This window comes from Cetorhinus maximus, chromosome 3 (assembly GCF_964194155.1).
Source record: "Cetorhinus maximus chromosome 3, sCetMax3.hap1.1, whole genome shotgun sequence".
Classification (NCBI taxonomy): domain Eukaryota; kingdom Metazoa; phylum Chordata; class Chondrichthyes; order Lamniformes; family Cetorhinidae; genus Cetorhinus; species Cetorhinus maximus.
In genome coordinates this window covers 57,204,281-57,221,992 of record NC_135881.1, presented here as the reverse complement: position 1 = coordinate 57,221,992, position 17,712 = coordinate 57,204,281, and the positions used below count along the sequence as shown (strand labels likewise).

General features: G+C 45.1%; 1 protein-coding gene across 1 annotated transcript in view; it reads right to left on the bottom strand.

The window, feature by feature from the left end:
* Window positions 1-17,712, bottom strand: part of cubn (cubilin (intrinsic factor-cobalamin receptor)) — a 481,327-nt gene that overhangs the window by 21,593 nt on the left and 442,022 nt on the right. The window contains exons 57-60 of the mRNA XM_078535601.1: window positions 15,272-15,477; window positions 13,684-13,846; window positions 5,260-5,468; window positions 3,005-3,149 (exon numbers count right to left, since the gene is read on the bottom strand). Of these exons, the coding sequence (XP_078391727.1) occupies window positions 3,005-3,149; window positions 5,260-5,468; window positions 13,684-13,846; window positions 15,272-15,477 (723 nt within the window). The remainder of the gene's footprint in view (window positions 1-3,004; window positions 3,150-5,259; window positions 5,469-13,683; window positions 13,847-15,271; window positions 15,478-17,712) is intronic.

The following is a 17,712-nucleotide window of genomic DNA, read 5'->3' as shown; positions in this document are numbered from 1 at the left end:
CGCATTTGCTTCTTTTTCCAATTACTTTAAATCTGCGCCCTCTCGTTCACGATCCTTTCGTGAGTGGAAATAGTTTTTCCCTATCTACACTGTCCAGACCCCTCATGATTTTGAACACCTCTATCAAGTATCCTCTCAGCCTTCTTTTCTCCAAGGAAAACTCCAAGTTCCTCATCCCTGGAACCATTCTTGTGAATCTTTTCTGTATTCTTTCCAATGAATCACTGCACGTTTCCCTATAATTGAACTTCATCTACCACCTGTCCGCCAATTCCACCAACTTGTCTATGTCCTTTTGAAGATCTACACCATCTTCCTCACAGTTCACAGTGCTTCCAAGTTTCATATCATCTGCAAATTTTGAAACTGTGCCCTGTACACCATGGTCTAGGTCATTAATATATATCAAGAAGAGCAAGGGTCCCAACATTGACTCCTGGGGAACTCCACTACAAACCTTCCTCCAGCCCAAAAAACATCCATTAACTACTACTCTCTGTTTCCTGTTACTCAGCCAACATCAATGTTATGAGAGTCATAGATAGAGTCATAGAGGTCTACAGCACAGATAAAGGCCCTTCGGCCCATCAAGTCTGCACCAGTCAAACAAGTACCTAACTATTCTAATCCCATTTTCCAGCTCTAGGCCCATAGCATCGCAAGTGCACATCTAAATACTTAAATGTTATGAGGGTTTCTGCCCCTACCACCCTTTCAGGCAGTGAGTTCCAGATTCCCACCACCCTCTGGGTGAAAAAGTTCTTCCTCACATCCCCTCTAAACGTCCTGCCCCTTACCTTAAATCTATGGCCCCTGGTTATTGATCCCTCCACCGAGGGGAAAAGTTCCTTCCTGTCTACCCTATCTATGCTCCTCATAATTTTATACACCTCAATCATGTCTCCCCTCAATCTCCTCTGCTCCAGGGAATATAACCCCAGTCTATCCAATCTCTCCTCATAACTAAAACTCTCCAGCCCAGGCAACATCCTGGTAAATCTCCTCTGCACTCTCTCTGGTGTAATCATATCCTTCCTATAATGCGGATTCCAGAACTGCACGCAATGCTCTAGCTGTGGCCTAACCATCATTTTATACAGTTCCAGCATAACCTCCCTCCTCTTATATTCTATGCCTCGGCTAATAAAGGCAAGTATTCCATATGCCTTCTTAACCACCTTATCTACCAATCCCGCTTCCTTAAGGGACCGGTGGACATGCCGCGGTACTTCCCAGGGTCTTACCATTCATCATGTATTCCTGTGCCTTGTTTGTCCTGCCCAGGTGCATCACCTCACACTTATCTGGATTAAATTCCATTTGCCACTGATCAGCCTATCTGACCAGCCCATCTATATCCTCCTGTAATCTAAGGCTAACCTCCTCACTATTTACCTCCCTACCAATTTTCATGTCATCGGTGAACTTACTGATCAACCCTCTTACAGTCAAGTCTAAATTGTTTATATAAATCACAAACAGCAAGGGACCCAACACCGATCCCTGTGGAACTGCACTGGACACAGTCATCCAGTCACAAAAACACCCCTCGACCATCACCCTCTGCTTCCTACCACTCAGCCAATTCTGGATCCAATTTGCTAAATTGCCTTGGATCCTATGGGTTCTTACCTTCGTTATCAGTCTCCCATGCTGGACCTTATCAAAAGTCTTGCTGAAGCCCAAGTAGACTACATCAAATGCATTGTCCACATCTACACACCTGGTCACCTCTTCGAAAAATTCAGTCAAATTGCTCAGACATGACGTCTCCTTAACAAAACCATACTGACTGTCCTTGATTAATCCCTGCTTCTCCAAGTGTAGATTGATTCTGTCCCTCAGAATTGCTTCCAATAGTCCCCCCACCACTGAGGTTAGACTGACTGGCCTGTAGTTCCCTGGTTTATCCCTTCCTCCCTTCTTGAATAACAACACCACATTGGCTGTCCTCCAGTCCTCTGGCACCTCTCCTGTGGCCATGGAGGTATTGAAAATTATTGCCAGTGCCTCTGCTATCTCCTCCCTTGCCTCACTCAACAGCCTAGGATGCATTTCATCCGGGCCTGGATATTTATCTACTTTTAAGCCTGCCAGGCCACTTTGAACCTCCTCCCTTTCTATGCTAATTTCTTTAATTATCTCACAGTCCTTCTGCCTGATTTCCATACCCACATCGTCCCTCTCACTTGTGAACACCGACACAAAGTATTCATTTAGAACCCTATCTACGTCTTCCGGCTCCACACACAAATCACCACTATGGTCCTTAATTGGCCCTACTCTTTCCCTAGTTATTCTCTTACTCTTAATGTACTTGTAAAATACCTTTGGATTTTCCTTTTTTTTTAACCTGCCAGTGTTTTTTCATGCTCCCTTTTTGCTCTCCTAATTTCCTTTTTAAGTCCCCCCCCTACACATTCTATACTCCTCTAGGGCTTCCACTGTTTTGGGCTCTCGGTATCTGCCATAAGCCTTCCTTTTCCTCTTTATCCAATTGTGTATATCCCTCGCCATCCAGGGTTCCAGGTATGTGCTATAACTTTGCTCACAAGTCTGTTGTGCAGCACTGTATCAAATGTCTTTTGGAAGTCAAAAGATGACACCTCTGACGGTGAAGAGCTCTCCCAAGTATTGTATCAGGCTGTATTTTGTGAGACTTGAACCTTAAATCCTCTGTGCAAAGGTAAGTGACTCTCTGGGCTATGGCTGACCGAGGTTCATTGAATGTATGTAGGAAGGAAGAAGACATAAGTTGTTCTTTTCATTACTTCTTGATCAAACGATGATATTTTTGTTAAACACATACTGGTTTAAGGAAATTCATTTTTTTACATGTAAATTACTCTTGTAGCATCGGTTGTTTTGTTTTTAATGTTTTGGTTGTAATTACTGTGAAAACAAATAAGCAATCCAACCTGTTAGAGTTAGTTCCATAATGGCTGCCTACAGTTGAGCATATGTTAGGAGTGCATTAATTAGGGGAAAAGAGTCAAGGATTTACCTGCAACTTCGTACATTAGCTGGAATTTATTTCCACTCTGGTATGCCTTTGAAGTGAAGTCAATCTTAATTGTGCGGCCATATGAATAAAAATCTGGGACAGTTGGTTTGGAACCACAGAATCGATGAATCTGCCCAAAATCGCTCTAAAATGAGAAAAAATAATCATTTTGAACAGAAATGTAAAAGGCTTAAATCCATGAAACAGTGTATAACAGTCCTGCTCAAGATGAGCTCTAGTTCCTGATGACATTCAAACTGTTTTCCTTGAAAGGGGTCACAGCAATGCAGCCATTCCCTCATTGACAAAGTTTCCTGATATTAATAAGGTCTTAAGAAACATCTGTACTGGTTCTATTGAAAATATCAAAATATCAATCATCTATTTTCCTAAAGGCCTGAAAGAATCTTACTTCATTTGGTGTAATGTATTAAAGGCAAATTATTGTTTGGATATTGTATCAGATACTCCTGTCTCTAACTACAATATACTAGTAAATTGAAAATAAGTATTGCTGAAAAAAAGACAGATGTCTTGCACTCATCAGGACAATTCACAACAATACCAAATGTAAAGGGAACAACAATTTATACTTCATGGGAAGTGAGTGCTGATTGATTGGCTAGTGGACTCTGATTTGTAGAGTCGGTACCATGGATAATGCACCAGTTGAATTGAAAATAAGGAGCAGAGGGAATTGGATGGTACAGTGACTGAGAATACCACAGTGTCAGCCTGGCTCAGCAGTGTCAGGGTCAACCTTGGCTGCGGGGTACACCCATGCTGATAAATCCCATGATTGTGGATTCAAAGGTTCACTTCAGGATTTGAAATGCTCCAGGCTGTTACTTCAGGATCTGATCATTTCTTCAGGCTGTCACTTCACTGCACCACTGAAGAAAGTGCTGAATTATCAGGAGAGCTGTCTTGCAGATGGGATTGTAAAGTGAGGACCAGCTGCCTCTTCAGGCAGATTGAAAACAATTCTACCGCACTATTTGAGAAAAGTAGGGGATTCTCCTGATGTCCTGGTCAACTTTCATCCCCCAATCTACACCAAAGGGACAGGTTTACTCAACACTTGTGTCATCTGCGATTTGTGGGATTTTGCTGCGTGCAAATTGGTTTCTGCATTTCCCGACATAATAATAGTGATTGCATTTCAAGGTATTTCATTGGCTATTATACATTTGCAGACATCCTGAGGACATGAATAACACTGTAGTTTTCTTATTTCCTTTCTTTTCCCTCTGACCTGTAAGACCCAAGTACAAATCCATCTCAGACCGAGATGGATTTCCCCTGCTTAGTGTTGAGTTTTAAGTATATGAACCTGGGTGGTCTAAATACAAAATTGACATCAAAAAGTTGGTCATAATTCAGCACTAACTGACTTGCTCAGAGATTTCTGATGAAATATGAAAATACTACTGGTACAGTAGGTGATACTCCTCTGAGGTTGGAGCTGAGTAGAAGGGGCTTTACCCTGCATCAAATCCATTCTATAACTTAAACAAAAACAAAACACTACAGATGCTGGAAATCAGGAATAAAAACAGAAAACGCTGGAAATAGTCAGCAAGTCCTGCAATATCGGTGGTGAGAGAAACAGAGTTAAACGGGTTCTGGTGAAACTTAGGCCTGAAACATTAACTCTGGTTTTCTTTCTGCAAATGCTGCCAGGCCTGCTGAGTATTTCCAGTACTTTTGGTTCTCATTCCATTCTATAATTCACTTGGAACTGCCCAATGCTCAAAGCTTGCATAAGGTGCCTATGAAATGCACAGTTTTGGGTGAAGCAGGTGCACTAGTGAAGACGAGGGCAGTTTGAAAACGCTGCATTTAGAAAACATTCGCTTCACCTCATTTGCAATTTCTCATCTTTGTTCTTTACCTGGTTTTGTTTTTTAAAAAATTTCTTTTAACATGAAAAATGAAACAGAAGACTTTCTGCCTCGAAAGAGTGAACCACAACTATCTTCTCCTCAAGAGAAAATTCGAAAGAAAATGAGTTGGGAAGTGGAGTGGGACCGGAGGGGGTGGGGCTGGGGTTGGAGTACGGGTGCCACAAGGAGAGAAATTGCAAACAAGTTGTGTGAATGAAACTTTTTCCAAATGCAAAGATTGTACAAGAGTTGATGCTATACGAACCCAAGCTGATGAACAGTGAATTCTTCCCTGAATCGCGAATAGTGCACTAATGTAATGTGTTACATTAACATAGTATACGAATAATAAATATATATCTGTCTGACCGCTGGCCAGTCTTTAATCTCCAGGTAATCTTCAGTACAGTCTGGGTTGGCTGGTAAATTAAATTCCTGTACTGTCACTCTGATTTGCTCCTGTGCAGGCGCATCAATGGTCCAGTGGCACGTGGTGAGGGGTGGATAATCATGTGGGTAACCAGGAGATGTAATGATCTGAGGCGTGTTGGTAGCATTGATAATTCCGCCGCATAGTACTAGAAAAAAAACCAAACAAATAGATTAGCAAACTGCAACTGCAGGACAGAATGAATAAGTTTTTTTGGGTACTTTTTGAAACTAATATGATCATTGTAGAGGCTTCCTTTCAGCATTAGCTTTTCTTAATTCACTGATTATTTTAAATATTGCAGTTACATTACATGATAAAATTTAAACTGGGTTGTCACAGACAGGAAAAAAAAAACCTTGACATTTTGATGGCAAACAGCAGGTGGCACCAGTGCACTATCAAAATTAAGTTTGGAAGCAAAATTAAGCCGTTGCACAAATAATATGGAAAGTGGTTCAAGTAAATCTTGTCCTATCTGGGTAGGAATATGTCCTGTTTTGTTCATTAGAAAATTTGTTCTGTTGAAAATTTTAATAATAATGACTGGCAAATGTGCAGGACATTATGGGAAACAGTCAATCCCAACATGACAAAAACAGAATTACCTGGAAAAACTCAACAGGTCTGGCAGCATCGGCGGAGAAGAAATCAGTTAACGTTTCGAGCCTTCATGGCCCTTCGGCAGAACTGAAGCATAGTTAGAAGAAGGGAGAAATATAAATTGGTTTAAGGTGGGTGGGTGGGGGGGGGGCGGCAGAGACACATTGAGGGTGTGGTGATTGTGGAGATGAGCAGCTAATCAAAAGATGTCAGAGACAAAAGGGTCAAAGAGGTGTCGAAGCTGGTGACATTTGTCTGAGAAAAGTGCTAATTAAGAATGGAAGACAGGATATTCAAAGTACAGCTCTAGTGGGGGTGGGGTGGAAAGACTAACAAGGTTTTAGTTTAGATTTAAAAATAATGGAAATAGGTGGGGAAAGAAGAATCTATATAAATTATTGAAAAAAAGGGGGGCGGGGGGGGGATAGAAATGGGGTGGGGATGGGGGGAGGGGGAGTTTAAGATCTAAAGTTGTTGAATTCAATATTCAGCCCAGAAGGCTGTAAAGTGCCTAGTCGGAAGATGAGGTGCTGTTCCTCCAGTTTGCGTTGGGCTTCACTGGAACAATGCAGCAAGCCAAGGACAGACATGTGGGCAAGAGAACAGGGTGGAGTGTTAAAATGGCAAGCGACAGGGAGGTTTGGGTCTTTCTTGCGGACAGACCGCAGGTGTTCCGCAAAACGGTCACCCAGTTTGCGTTTGGTCTCTCCAATGTAGAGGAGACCGCATTGGGAGCAACGAATGCAGTAGACTAAGTTAGGGGAAATGCAAGTGAAATGCTGCTTCACTTGAAAGGAGTGTTTGGGCCCTTGGACGGTGAGGAGAGAGGAAGTGAAGGGGCAGGTGTTGCATCTTCTGCGTGGGCATGGGGAGGTGCCATAAGTGGGGGTTGAGGAGTAGGGGGTGATGGAGGAGTGGACCAGGGTGTCCCGGAGGGAACGATCCCTACGGAATGCCGTCAGGGGGGGTGAAGGGAAGATGTGTTTGGTGGTGGCATCATGCTGGAGTTGGCGGAAATGGCGGAGGATGATCCTTTGAATGCGGAGGCTGGTGGGGTGATAAGTGAGGACAAGGGGGACCCTATCATGTTTCTGGGAAGGAGGAGAAGGCGTGAGGGAGGATGCGCGGGATATGGGCCGGACACGGTTGAGGGCCCTGTCAACGACCGTGGATGGAAAACCTCGGTTAAGGAAGAAGGAGGACATGTCAGAGGAGCTGTTTTTGAAGGTAGCGTCATCAGAACAGATGCGACGGCCCGCTTCTACCTCCTACCCAAAATCCACAAACAGAACTGTCCTGGCAGACCGATCGTGTCAGCCTGTTCATGCCCCACGGAACTCATTTCTCGTTATCTTGACTCCCTTCTCTCTCCCCTTGTCCAGTCCCTTCCCACCTACATCCGTGATTTCTCTGACACCTTACGTCACATCAACAATTTCCAGTTCCCTGGCCCCAACCGCTTCCTCTTCACCATGGATGTCCAATCCCTCTACACCTCCATCCCCCACCAGGATGGTCTGAGGGCCCTTAGCTTCTTCCTTGAACAGAGGCCCCAACAATCCCCATCCACCACTACTCTCCTCCGTCTTGCTGAACTTGTTCTCACACTGAACAATTTCTCCTTTAACTCCTCTCACTTCCTCCAAATAAAAGGTGTGGCTATGGGTACCCGCATGGGCCCCAGCTATGCCTGTCTCTTTATGGGGTATGTGGAACATTCCTTGTTCCAGTCCTACTCCGGCCCCCTCCCACAACTCTTTCTCCGGTACATCGATGATTACTTCAGTGCTGCTTCATGCTCTCGTCGGGACCTGGAAAAATTTATTAATTTTGCTTCCAATCTCCACCCCTCCATCATCTTCACATGGTCCATCTCTGACACTTCTCTTCCCTTCCTTGACCTCTCTGTCTCAATTTCTGATGATAGACTGTCCACCAATATCCATTACAAGCCTACCGACTCCCACAGCTACCTCGACTACAGCTCCTCACACCCCGCTTCTTGTAAAGATTCCATCCCATTCTCTCAGTTCCTTCGCCTCCGTCGCATCTGTTCTGATGACGCTACCTTCAAAAACAGCTCCTCTGACATGTCCTCCTTCTTCCTTAACCAAGGTTTTCCATCCACGGTCGTTGACAGGGCCCTCAACCGTGTCCGGCCCATATCCCGCGCATCCTCCCTCACGCCTTCTCCACCTACCCAGAAACATGATAGGGTCCCCCTTGTCCTCACTTATCACCCCACCAGCCTCCGCATTCAAAGGATCATCCTCCGCCATTTCCGCCAACTCCAGCATGATGCCACCACCAAACACATCTTCCCTTCACCCCCCCTGACGGCATTCCGTAGGGATCGTTCCCTCCGGGACACCCTGGTCCACTCCTCCATCACCCCCTACTCCTCAACCCCCACTTATGGCACCTCCCCATGCCCACGCAGAAGATGCAACACCTGCCCCTTCACTTCCTCTCTCCTCACCGTCCAAGGGCCCAAACACTCCTTTCAAGTGAAGCAGCATTTCACTTGCATTTCCCCTAACTTAGTCTACTGCATTCGTTGCTCCCAATGCGGTCTCCTCTACATTGGAGAGACCAAACGCAAACTGGGTGACCGTTTTGCGGAACACCTGCGGTCTGTCCGCAAGAAAGACCCAAACCTCCCTGTCGCTTGCCATTTTAACACTCCACCCTGTTCTCTTGCCCACATGTCTGTCCTTGGCTTGCTGCATTGTTCAAGTGAAGCCCAACGCAAACTGGAGGAACAGCACCTCATCTTCCGACTAGGCACTTTACAGCCTTCCGGGCTGAATATTGAATTCAACAACTTTAGATCTTAAACTCTCCCTCCCCCCATCCCCACCCCGTTTCTTCCCCCCCCCGCCCCCCTTTTTTTCAATAATTTATATAGATTCTTCTTTCCCCACCTATTTCCATTATTTTTAAATCTAAACTAAAACCTTGTTAGTCTTTCCACCCCACCCCCACTAGAGCTGTACTTTGAATATCCTGTCTTCCATTCTTAATTAGCATTTTTCTCAGACAAATGTCACCAGCTTCGACACCTCTTTGACCCTTTTGTCTGTGACATCTTTTGATTATCTGCTCATCTCCACAATCACCACACCCTCAATGTGTCCCTCCTCGCCCCCCCCCCCCCCACCCACCTTAAACCAATTTATATTTCTCCCTTCTTCTAACTATGCTTCAGTTCTGCCGAAGGGCCATGAAGGCTCGAAACGTTAACTGATTTCTTCTCCGCCGATGCTGCCAGACCTGCTGAGTTTTTCCAGGTAATTCTGTTTTTGTTTTGGATTTCCAGCATCCGCACTGGCTTTTAGCTTTTTGTTTTAATCCCTACATGATTCTGGTTTAATTAATTCCCTAATAACAGGTTTCAGTTTACATCTCAAAACTTAATTTAGGCTGTCTGTCTCATTGCAAATGATAAAGTGATAAGACACCAGTTGGAAGTAAAAGCATCTCTCACTTCCTGTGACTGACACTGCCTCTGTGCTTGTGTAGGAAGTGCTCCCCCTAGTGTTGTGTCACAATTAAACACAGCCAATTTCTTATTAAAGGGGCAGTACCGTTGAAAGTACACATAGGGGAGAATTTTCTCCCTGTCGTGCAGGCTGGGTGCGCATGCGCGTGAATGGGTGCAGAAATCTCCCTGAGGCACAGAGCACAGAAAAATTGAAATAAAGATTTTTAAAAATTATTCAGACATGTCCCCTCATGGGGCAGCACTTTCCCCCCCGTCGTGGGGGGGGTTGTGCGGGAGTGGGCGTGAGCAGGCAGGTTCCTGATCGGTGCCCCTAGTCAGGGGCACGCTGCCATTTCACGTGGGCAGGCCAATTAAGGCCCGCCCAGCGTGACTTGCGCCAGGAAGCACTATGCGCTCCCTGTGCGGGCGGGGGGGTTACCTGAGTCGGGAGTGCGCTCTTTCGTGCATGCGTGTGAAAAGAGTGCACAGATCTCCCTGAGGCAAAGTGCTGCCTCAGGGAGGTCAGTGTTACTGTTAAAAAGATAATAAACGATGAGAAAAATTTTACTGGCATGTCCCCTCGTGTGACACTGTCACATGAGCTGGGACATGTCAATTACTTATGTTAAAAATGTAACACAAATTTTAAATCCCTCATGAAACCTCATCCCGCCCGTGGATGAGGTTTCATGATTTTTCTGAAGGCCGTCTGGGCTCTTCACTTGCCCGCCAACCTTAAGGTTGGATGGGCAGTGTTCTTAACAACTTTAATTAGTTTAATAATAGCCATAATAGGCCTTTGACAGGTTGGCAGGCGTGCAGCCATGCCGGATGCGCACCCGCTGAACTGACAATCTAAATGACGCACGGTGATGTCAGGACGCCCGCCCGACGTCAACGCGTGTCATTTTACGCGTTGGTGAGTGGGCCCCGCCCCCGCTCGCCGAAGGGAGAATTCTGCCCATGAGCTGGGACATGCCAATGAATTTTAATAAAAATTTTTATTACGTTTATAAACCCTTCATGAAACCTCGTCCCGCATGAGGATGAGGTTCCATGAAACATGTGAAGGCTGCCTGGCCTCTTCGCCTGCCCGCCAACCTTAAGGTTGGATGGGCAGCCCTGTTAATTATTTCAATTGCTATTTAATGGCCTTTGACAGTTTGGCGGATGCACAGCCGACTCCAGTGTGCGCCCGCCGAACTGAAGATTGGAATGACACGCAGTGACGTCGGGAAACATGCCCCACGTCACTGAGCGTCATTTTACACGTCGGTGAGCGGGGACCGCCCCCGCACATCCACCAGAAAATTCAGGCCAAAGGGCAAAATCTTAAGCTCCGTGGGCGAATGTGTGCCCGACCCTAATGGGCGTAAAATCAGCGAGATGAATTTGGGTGAGCGTCGCACACTCGGGTGATATTTCGCCTGGCAGGCATGTGTGGCAGTCAGAAGCCTGCCCGCCGACAACTAGGAGGGCAAGTAAGCCCATTAACGGCGCAATTGTCAGAGATTTCTCATGGCCCCTCCAACCTTACGGTTGGCAGATGGGCCGATCGGCCAGGTGCCCTTGAGATTTTTGATGAAACCTCATCCAAAGGCGGGATGAAATCTCCATCAGGAAATAAAATAAAAAGAAACATCTGGGGACAACGTTTTTATGAGGCATGATTTCAGATGCTTGATTGTGCTGCATGGACATTTTTTTGCAGTTTTTTTGTGCTTAGTTTTATTATTTGCAGTTCTGCAGCTCCCTGAGGCATCTGTCTGCCTTCAGGGAGTTCAATGGAAGCGCCCACTCCTGCCTGTGGTGACGTTGTTGCCCACCTTCTTCCTGCCCTCACCCCGGCAGCGCTGAGCTATTCAGCGCACCTTTCACACTGGCTGCTCATTAATTGGCCAGTCAGTGTGTAATCGCAGTGGGGGGCTGACCGTGGTCAGGGACCCGTTTCCTGACTGCTCCTGGGCCCGCCAATTGCGTGCACCCGATGAGGGAAAGATTCAGGCCATAATCAGAGGGTGAGTCTTCTGCTTATCGAGGTGAATAATTTTAGTGTTCGGAAATGTAATACACTTCCATTTCAAGCACTTCTACTTCCGGTAAAGGCAAAATACTGCGGCTGCTGGAAATCTGAAACAAAAACAAAAGATGCTGGAAAAACTCAGCAGATCTGACAGTGTCTGTGGAGAGAAAGACACAGTTAAAGTTTCGAGTCCGTATCACTCCTCTTCAGAGCTAAAGGGAAGTAGAAATGTTTTCACATGTTTTCACATTTCTACTTCTACTTCTGGTATGTCTTGGGTTTGACCTTATGGCTGTAACTTCCGGGGGAGTGGCAATAGAGTTGGATTGCCGCTCTGCTCATAGTTCCTTTCCTGGAAATCCAGCCGCTCCTATCTCACCCTACACTCCAACTCAGGCCGGGCGAGATCTGTGCACTGTAGCGGGTTCCCATGGCCTTCTGTCCAGGGCTGCAGTGTCAGAGCTAAGGAGGACAAGACTCCTTTTTTAGAGCACCAGCTGCTGTAAAGCAGGTAAGTCACTGAGAAACCAAGTGGTTGAGATTGGGGAGGGGGTGGTGGGGGGGGTGGTGGAGTGGACAGTGGGGGGATTGGACAGTGGGGGAGCGAACATTGAGGAGGTCAGGTGGTCAGTGGGGGGGTGTCAGTGGGGGGGAGGGCTCGGATGGTCAGTGGTGTAGTCTGGGTGTGGGGAGGGCAATTAGGGGTTGGGGTGTAGCCGGTAGTCAGGGAGGGAAGTGGGGGGGTGGTGGGTAGTTGGGGGGATGGGGGTTTAGTTGGGGGTTGGGGAGCAGGGGGGTGAGGAGGGTGGTTGGGGGCATGGGGGTGTAATTGGAGGGGGCTGTTGGGGTTCAGCAGGTCCCATGGATGTTTGAGGTGTTGTGGGATGTACTCAGGGGGTGCAGCGGTTGGTAGCCAGGTAATCGAGGGATCCTGTGGGGGGTGTGGGGTAGTGAAGGGAGTCCCGAAGCCCATGGGGAGTTAGGGGCGTGTCCCTTGAGGGAGTTGGAATGAGTCAGTGCTACAGTTACCTAGAAGCTAGAAGTGATTTTAATTCTCCTAACTTTCTCTGAGTAACTAATACTGTAATACAGTCGGAACCCACCAAAGTATGTGATTTAAATTATCAGATGGTTCTCAGTGCAGGGCAATTGCCCATCAGGTGTTTGAACGTCCCAGGCAATTGCCATGCGATCCGTACCTGGGAACCTCCCCAAGGGAGGGGTTGGGGCGGTTGGGTGCAGAGATGGGGTTCCCCAGTGCATTTCTGGCCTATATTCTTTCTCAACAATGCAATTCTCCACACCGTCTGCTGCAACTTTAATGAAAGATTTGCCAAAACCTTGGAGAAGTGGTTCTTCAAGAGTTTTCACGGATCTCCACCAAAGTTTCAGCAAACAATTTGCAGAACCACTGTGAAAATTCAACTCCAACATTCCTTAATTTGCCCTCATGTAGTAATTTGTCATTTCCACTTAACACACTAACCATTCTTGTAGCCTCTAAGTAAGGTTTCTAGTTTGTGAAAGTATGGTGCCATGAGCCCTGGTCCCATAGAAGGTGGATTGAAGCTGACAAAATGAGGGGGCAACATTCATCACTCATTTGCCAATTTTAAAATATCCCATTGGATAATTCCCTGAATGCTCCCAGGGCATATGCACCCAATAGTTTGGTACTCACTTGAAAGATCCTAAGTTCTGTGCCTAGCCTATGCTAAATCAGCCCAGAGGTAAGGGTAGCGTCCTTAGGCATGAGAAAGAAATTCAGCCAGAGTTTCAGAGTGCTATAAGGGTCGATAACGTCAGACGTTGCTACATTCTTTCTTTCCCCTCCCTCATTCCATGGTGGAATTGTTTGCTGACACTTATGTAGGTTCAGAAATGAAGAAGGTTATCAGAGGATTTCCAATGGCCTTGGAGCTTTATCTTATGTATTCAGGAGATGAAGCAAATGGGATACAATTCAAGAACAATGTCATGTCACTGCTTCCTAATACACAGCCAGGTTCATGGCATTGAAAATGATCCAAAATCAGTGTGCTAATATATATACCACAAGATGCTCATCCACAGCCAGCTCTGAACAAAAACATCTTCATCTAAATAAAATATTCAGTGATTATTTCAAATTGGCTAGTAATGTTTTTAAAATATAATTCCTAAACACTATATTATATTTAACATATGTGATGCCCTTCTTTATTAACATGAAAAATATGCAAATTTATTATTGTTTACACTTATTTGACTTACAGTTGTTGGCTTTATATGTTACTCTGAAGCCAATTAATTCGATTGAGAAGCCAGAGATGAATCTCACAGTAAGGAAGTTATTGGAGGAAACAAAGGGAGGTGGCAGCTGAGAGCCACAGTAAGTGCCAACTAACGGACTGTTTATATTCTCTCCGTCATAAACCTAAAAAACAAAATCACAAGGAAGGGAGTCTGATATCATTATTCACCATCTTAATTTATCGAAAGTTTTGTTTATCTTTCACTGTGTAATTAAACATTTGTTCCTTACCTGCAGTATATCATGAACTAAGGAGAGGCAGGACAACATAAAAGATAAGACTTTGTGAAGGCCCACTATCCTCAATGCTTGGTGTAGTACAGATATCTTTATTGCTGTTCAATCAATATTTCTCCTGCTGTTTAAACAACTAATTCATTACAAAGTTACTCCCTGGGCTCAAATAGTAACTGCAATTCTCATAACCATTCTATAAATGGTGACTGATTTACTGACACCCCGTCAAACATAAATGTCCTTTGTGTGTGTCTTTATCCAGGGCTGATAGTCATTTGCAATGTAGTGAGTAAATTCACAGCTCAGCCACTTTTACTTCCATGAATTTGAATGGATAGAAAATTGGGTTGAATCTGATACAGATGTGATTCTCCTCACCTGATTTTAATCTATGGTCTCAAACGTAGTGATAATCTACACCTAGTCATGGCAACTGAAAAACTAACTTTTGTTTTTTTCCTAAGGGATGGTAAAGTCCAGGGCATTCAAAAAGCAGGAGGGAGGGAAGGTGCCTAATGATGAAGTCTGATGTTGTAGTAGGATGTGTTATAATGGATGTGTCATATTTGGTGACCAAGAAATGAGACATTGTGATTTTGGACCCCAATGTTTTTGAGCGTGCATTATTCATATAAATTTAGGAACTTACACAAGCTTGTCTTTTTATGGCGGCAGAGCTATGTAAATGCACAATAGTGAATTTGGGCAGATCTAGCCCGAAAGCACGGTAAACCATTGAGGAAGTTTGCACATGGCAATGTTTCAGCATAAATCCAACATAAATCAGTTAACTAAAAATTTTCTGGAAAAGAAATGGCACAATACTGCACTTACGCAGGAGTTACATCTAAATCTTCCAGCTCTTCCAGGGTACTATTTGTTTCAGGGGCCTTCTCATTAAATGTTTCTTCATTATTTGTCACGTGAAACGGTTCAATCTAGTTTGCTTTCTTATTCTTAACATTATATTTTAAAAACATAATAAAGTAACGTATTGCTCTAAGGCCTATATTTGTAATATGCTCTACCAATTAAGGACTGCCAAGTCATTCAACCTAACAATCTCAGCAAGAATTCTATTGTTGGATAATGTGCTTAAGTATTTCATCATCAGCGAATACAGAATGCTTAAAATCTTAATTACAGTTACTTTCGCACGAGGATCAAGGGCTCATGAGCGGAATGGTGATAGAGTATTTTGTATAAAAGACTTGCACAATAATTTCACAGTACACTTGTTTCTGTTTTTGACTTGAACTGAAATCGAAACGGAGCTCAATGTTGCTTATAATCAAAGTACAAAATACTTACACTGACGTAGTCAGAAGTGCAAATTCCTTCAGATGGGTCCTCCAGCAGAAAGACTGTGAAAGTCATGTTAATAATCTTGTTTAAAGGTACAAAAATGTGCCACAAACAGTCTAAATTCTTTTCATATTTGCCGTCTAGGTCAACATCTGGTGAAGCGAAGGTGCCTGTGGTGCTGGTTAAGTACCCACCGCATCCTTGGTTTGATCCTGGGGAGAAACATCAAGACTTATCAATGTTATCACTTTAAAGAGTCAGTTCAATAAATATCTGGGGAAATACTTCCCTTGATTACATAATTTGATTATTTGCACAACAGACCTGTGAGCAAAGTTATAGCTCATAGAATCAAAGGAACAGCAGCAACATGGATACGAAATTGGCTGAGTGACGGGAAACAGAGTAGTTAACAGATATTTTTCAGACTGGAGGAAGGTTTTTTTAAATTCATTCATGGGATGGGGGCATCTCTGGCTGTGCCAGCATTTATTGCCCTAATTGTCCTTGAGAACTGAGTGGCTTGCTAGGCCATTTCAGGGGACATTTAAGAGTCAACCGCATTGCTGCTGTGGGTCTGGAGTAACATGTAGGCCAGGCCAGGTAAGGACAGCAGATTTCCTTCCCTAAAGGGCATTAGTGAACCGGATGACAATTAGTCATTTGATTCCAGATTTTTTATTGAATTCAAATTACACATCTGCCGTGGTGGGATTCAGACCCAAGTCCCCAGAGCATTACCCTGGGTCTCTGGGTTACTAGTCCAGTTACAATACCACTACACCACCACCTACCCAGGGTCTGTGTTGGGACCCTTGCTTCTCCTAATATATACTAATGACCTAGACCATGGTATACAGGGCACAGTGGTATACAGCTGGGAAGGAGTTGCTCTGAGAACCCTCAACAAGTCACACTGAACCCCATGAAGTCTCAGTGCATCAGGTCAAACATGGGCAAGGAAACATCCTGCTGATTACCATGTACCCAGCAGCCCCCTCCTCAGCTGATGAAGCAGTGCTCCTCCATGTTGAAAAGCACTTGGAGGAAGCACCGAAGGACGCCAGGGCACAAAATGTACTCTGGGTGAGGAACTTCAATGTACAAGAGTCGCTTGGTAGCACTATTATTGACCGAACTGACTGAGTCCTAAAGGATATAGTTGCTAGACTGGATCTTTGGCAGGTGGTGAGGGAACCAACAAGAAGGAAAAACCTAGTAGACCTCGTACTCACCGACCTGCTTGCCGTAGATGCATTTGTCCATGTATTGGTAGGAGTGACCACAGCACAGTCCTTGCAGAGACAAAGTCCCGCCTTTACATTGAGGATACCCTCCATCATGTGGCACCACCACCGTGCTAAATGGGATAGATTTTGAGCAGATCCAGCAACTCAAAACTGGGCATCCATGAAGCACTGTGGGCCATCAGCAGCAGCAGAATTGTACTCAAACACAATCTGTAACCTCATGGCCTGGCATATCCCCCACTCTACCATTACCATGAAGCCGGGGGATCACCCTGGTTCAATGAAGAGTGCAGGAGGACATGTTAGGAGCAGCCTAATAAGGTGTTAACCTGGTGAAACTACAACTCAGGACTACTTGCATGCCAAACAGCGGAAGCAGCATGCAATAAACAGAGCTAAGCAATCCCACAACCAATGGATCAGATCTAAGCTCTACAGTCCTGCCACATCCAGTCATGAATGGTGGTGTACAATTAAACAACTAACTGGAGGAGAAGAGTCCACAAATATCCCAATCCTTAATGAAGGGGGAGCCCAACACACCAGTACAAATAACAAAGCCATCTAGAGCCAGAAGTGCCAAGTGGATGATCCATCTTGGCCTCCTCCTGAGGTCCCCAGCATCATAGATGCCAGTCTTCAGCCAATTCGGTTCACTCCACATGATATCAAGAAATGCCTGAAGGCACTGGATACTGCAAAGGCTATGGGCCCTGACAATATTCCAACAATAGTACTCAGGACCTGTGCTCCAGAGCTTGATATGCCCCTAGCCAAGCTGTTTTGGTACAGTTACAACACTGGCATCTACCTGGTAATGTGGAAAATTGTATGCCCTGTCCACAAAAAGGACGACTACTCAGTCTCTCTCAGTTATCAGTAGAGTGATGGAAGGTGTCGTTGACAGTGCTATCAAGCGGCACTTACTCAGTAATAACCTGCTCACTGATGCTCAGTTTGGGTTATGTCAGGGCCACTCAGCTCCTGACCTCATTACAGCCTTGGTTCAAACATGGACAAAATAACTGAACTTAAGGGGTTAGGTGAGAGTGACATCAAGGCTGCATTTGACTGAGTGTGACATCAAGGAGCTCTAGCAAAACTGAAATCAGAGGGAATCATGGGGAAAACTCTCAGCTGATTGGAGTCATACCTAGCACAAAGGAAGATGGTTGTTGTTGTTGGAGGTTAATCATC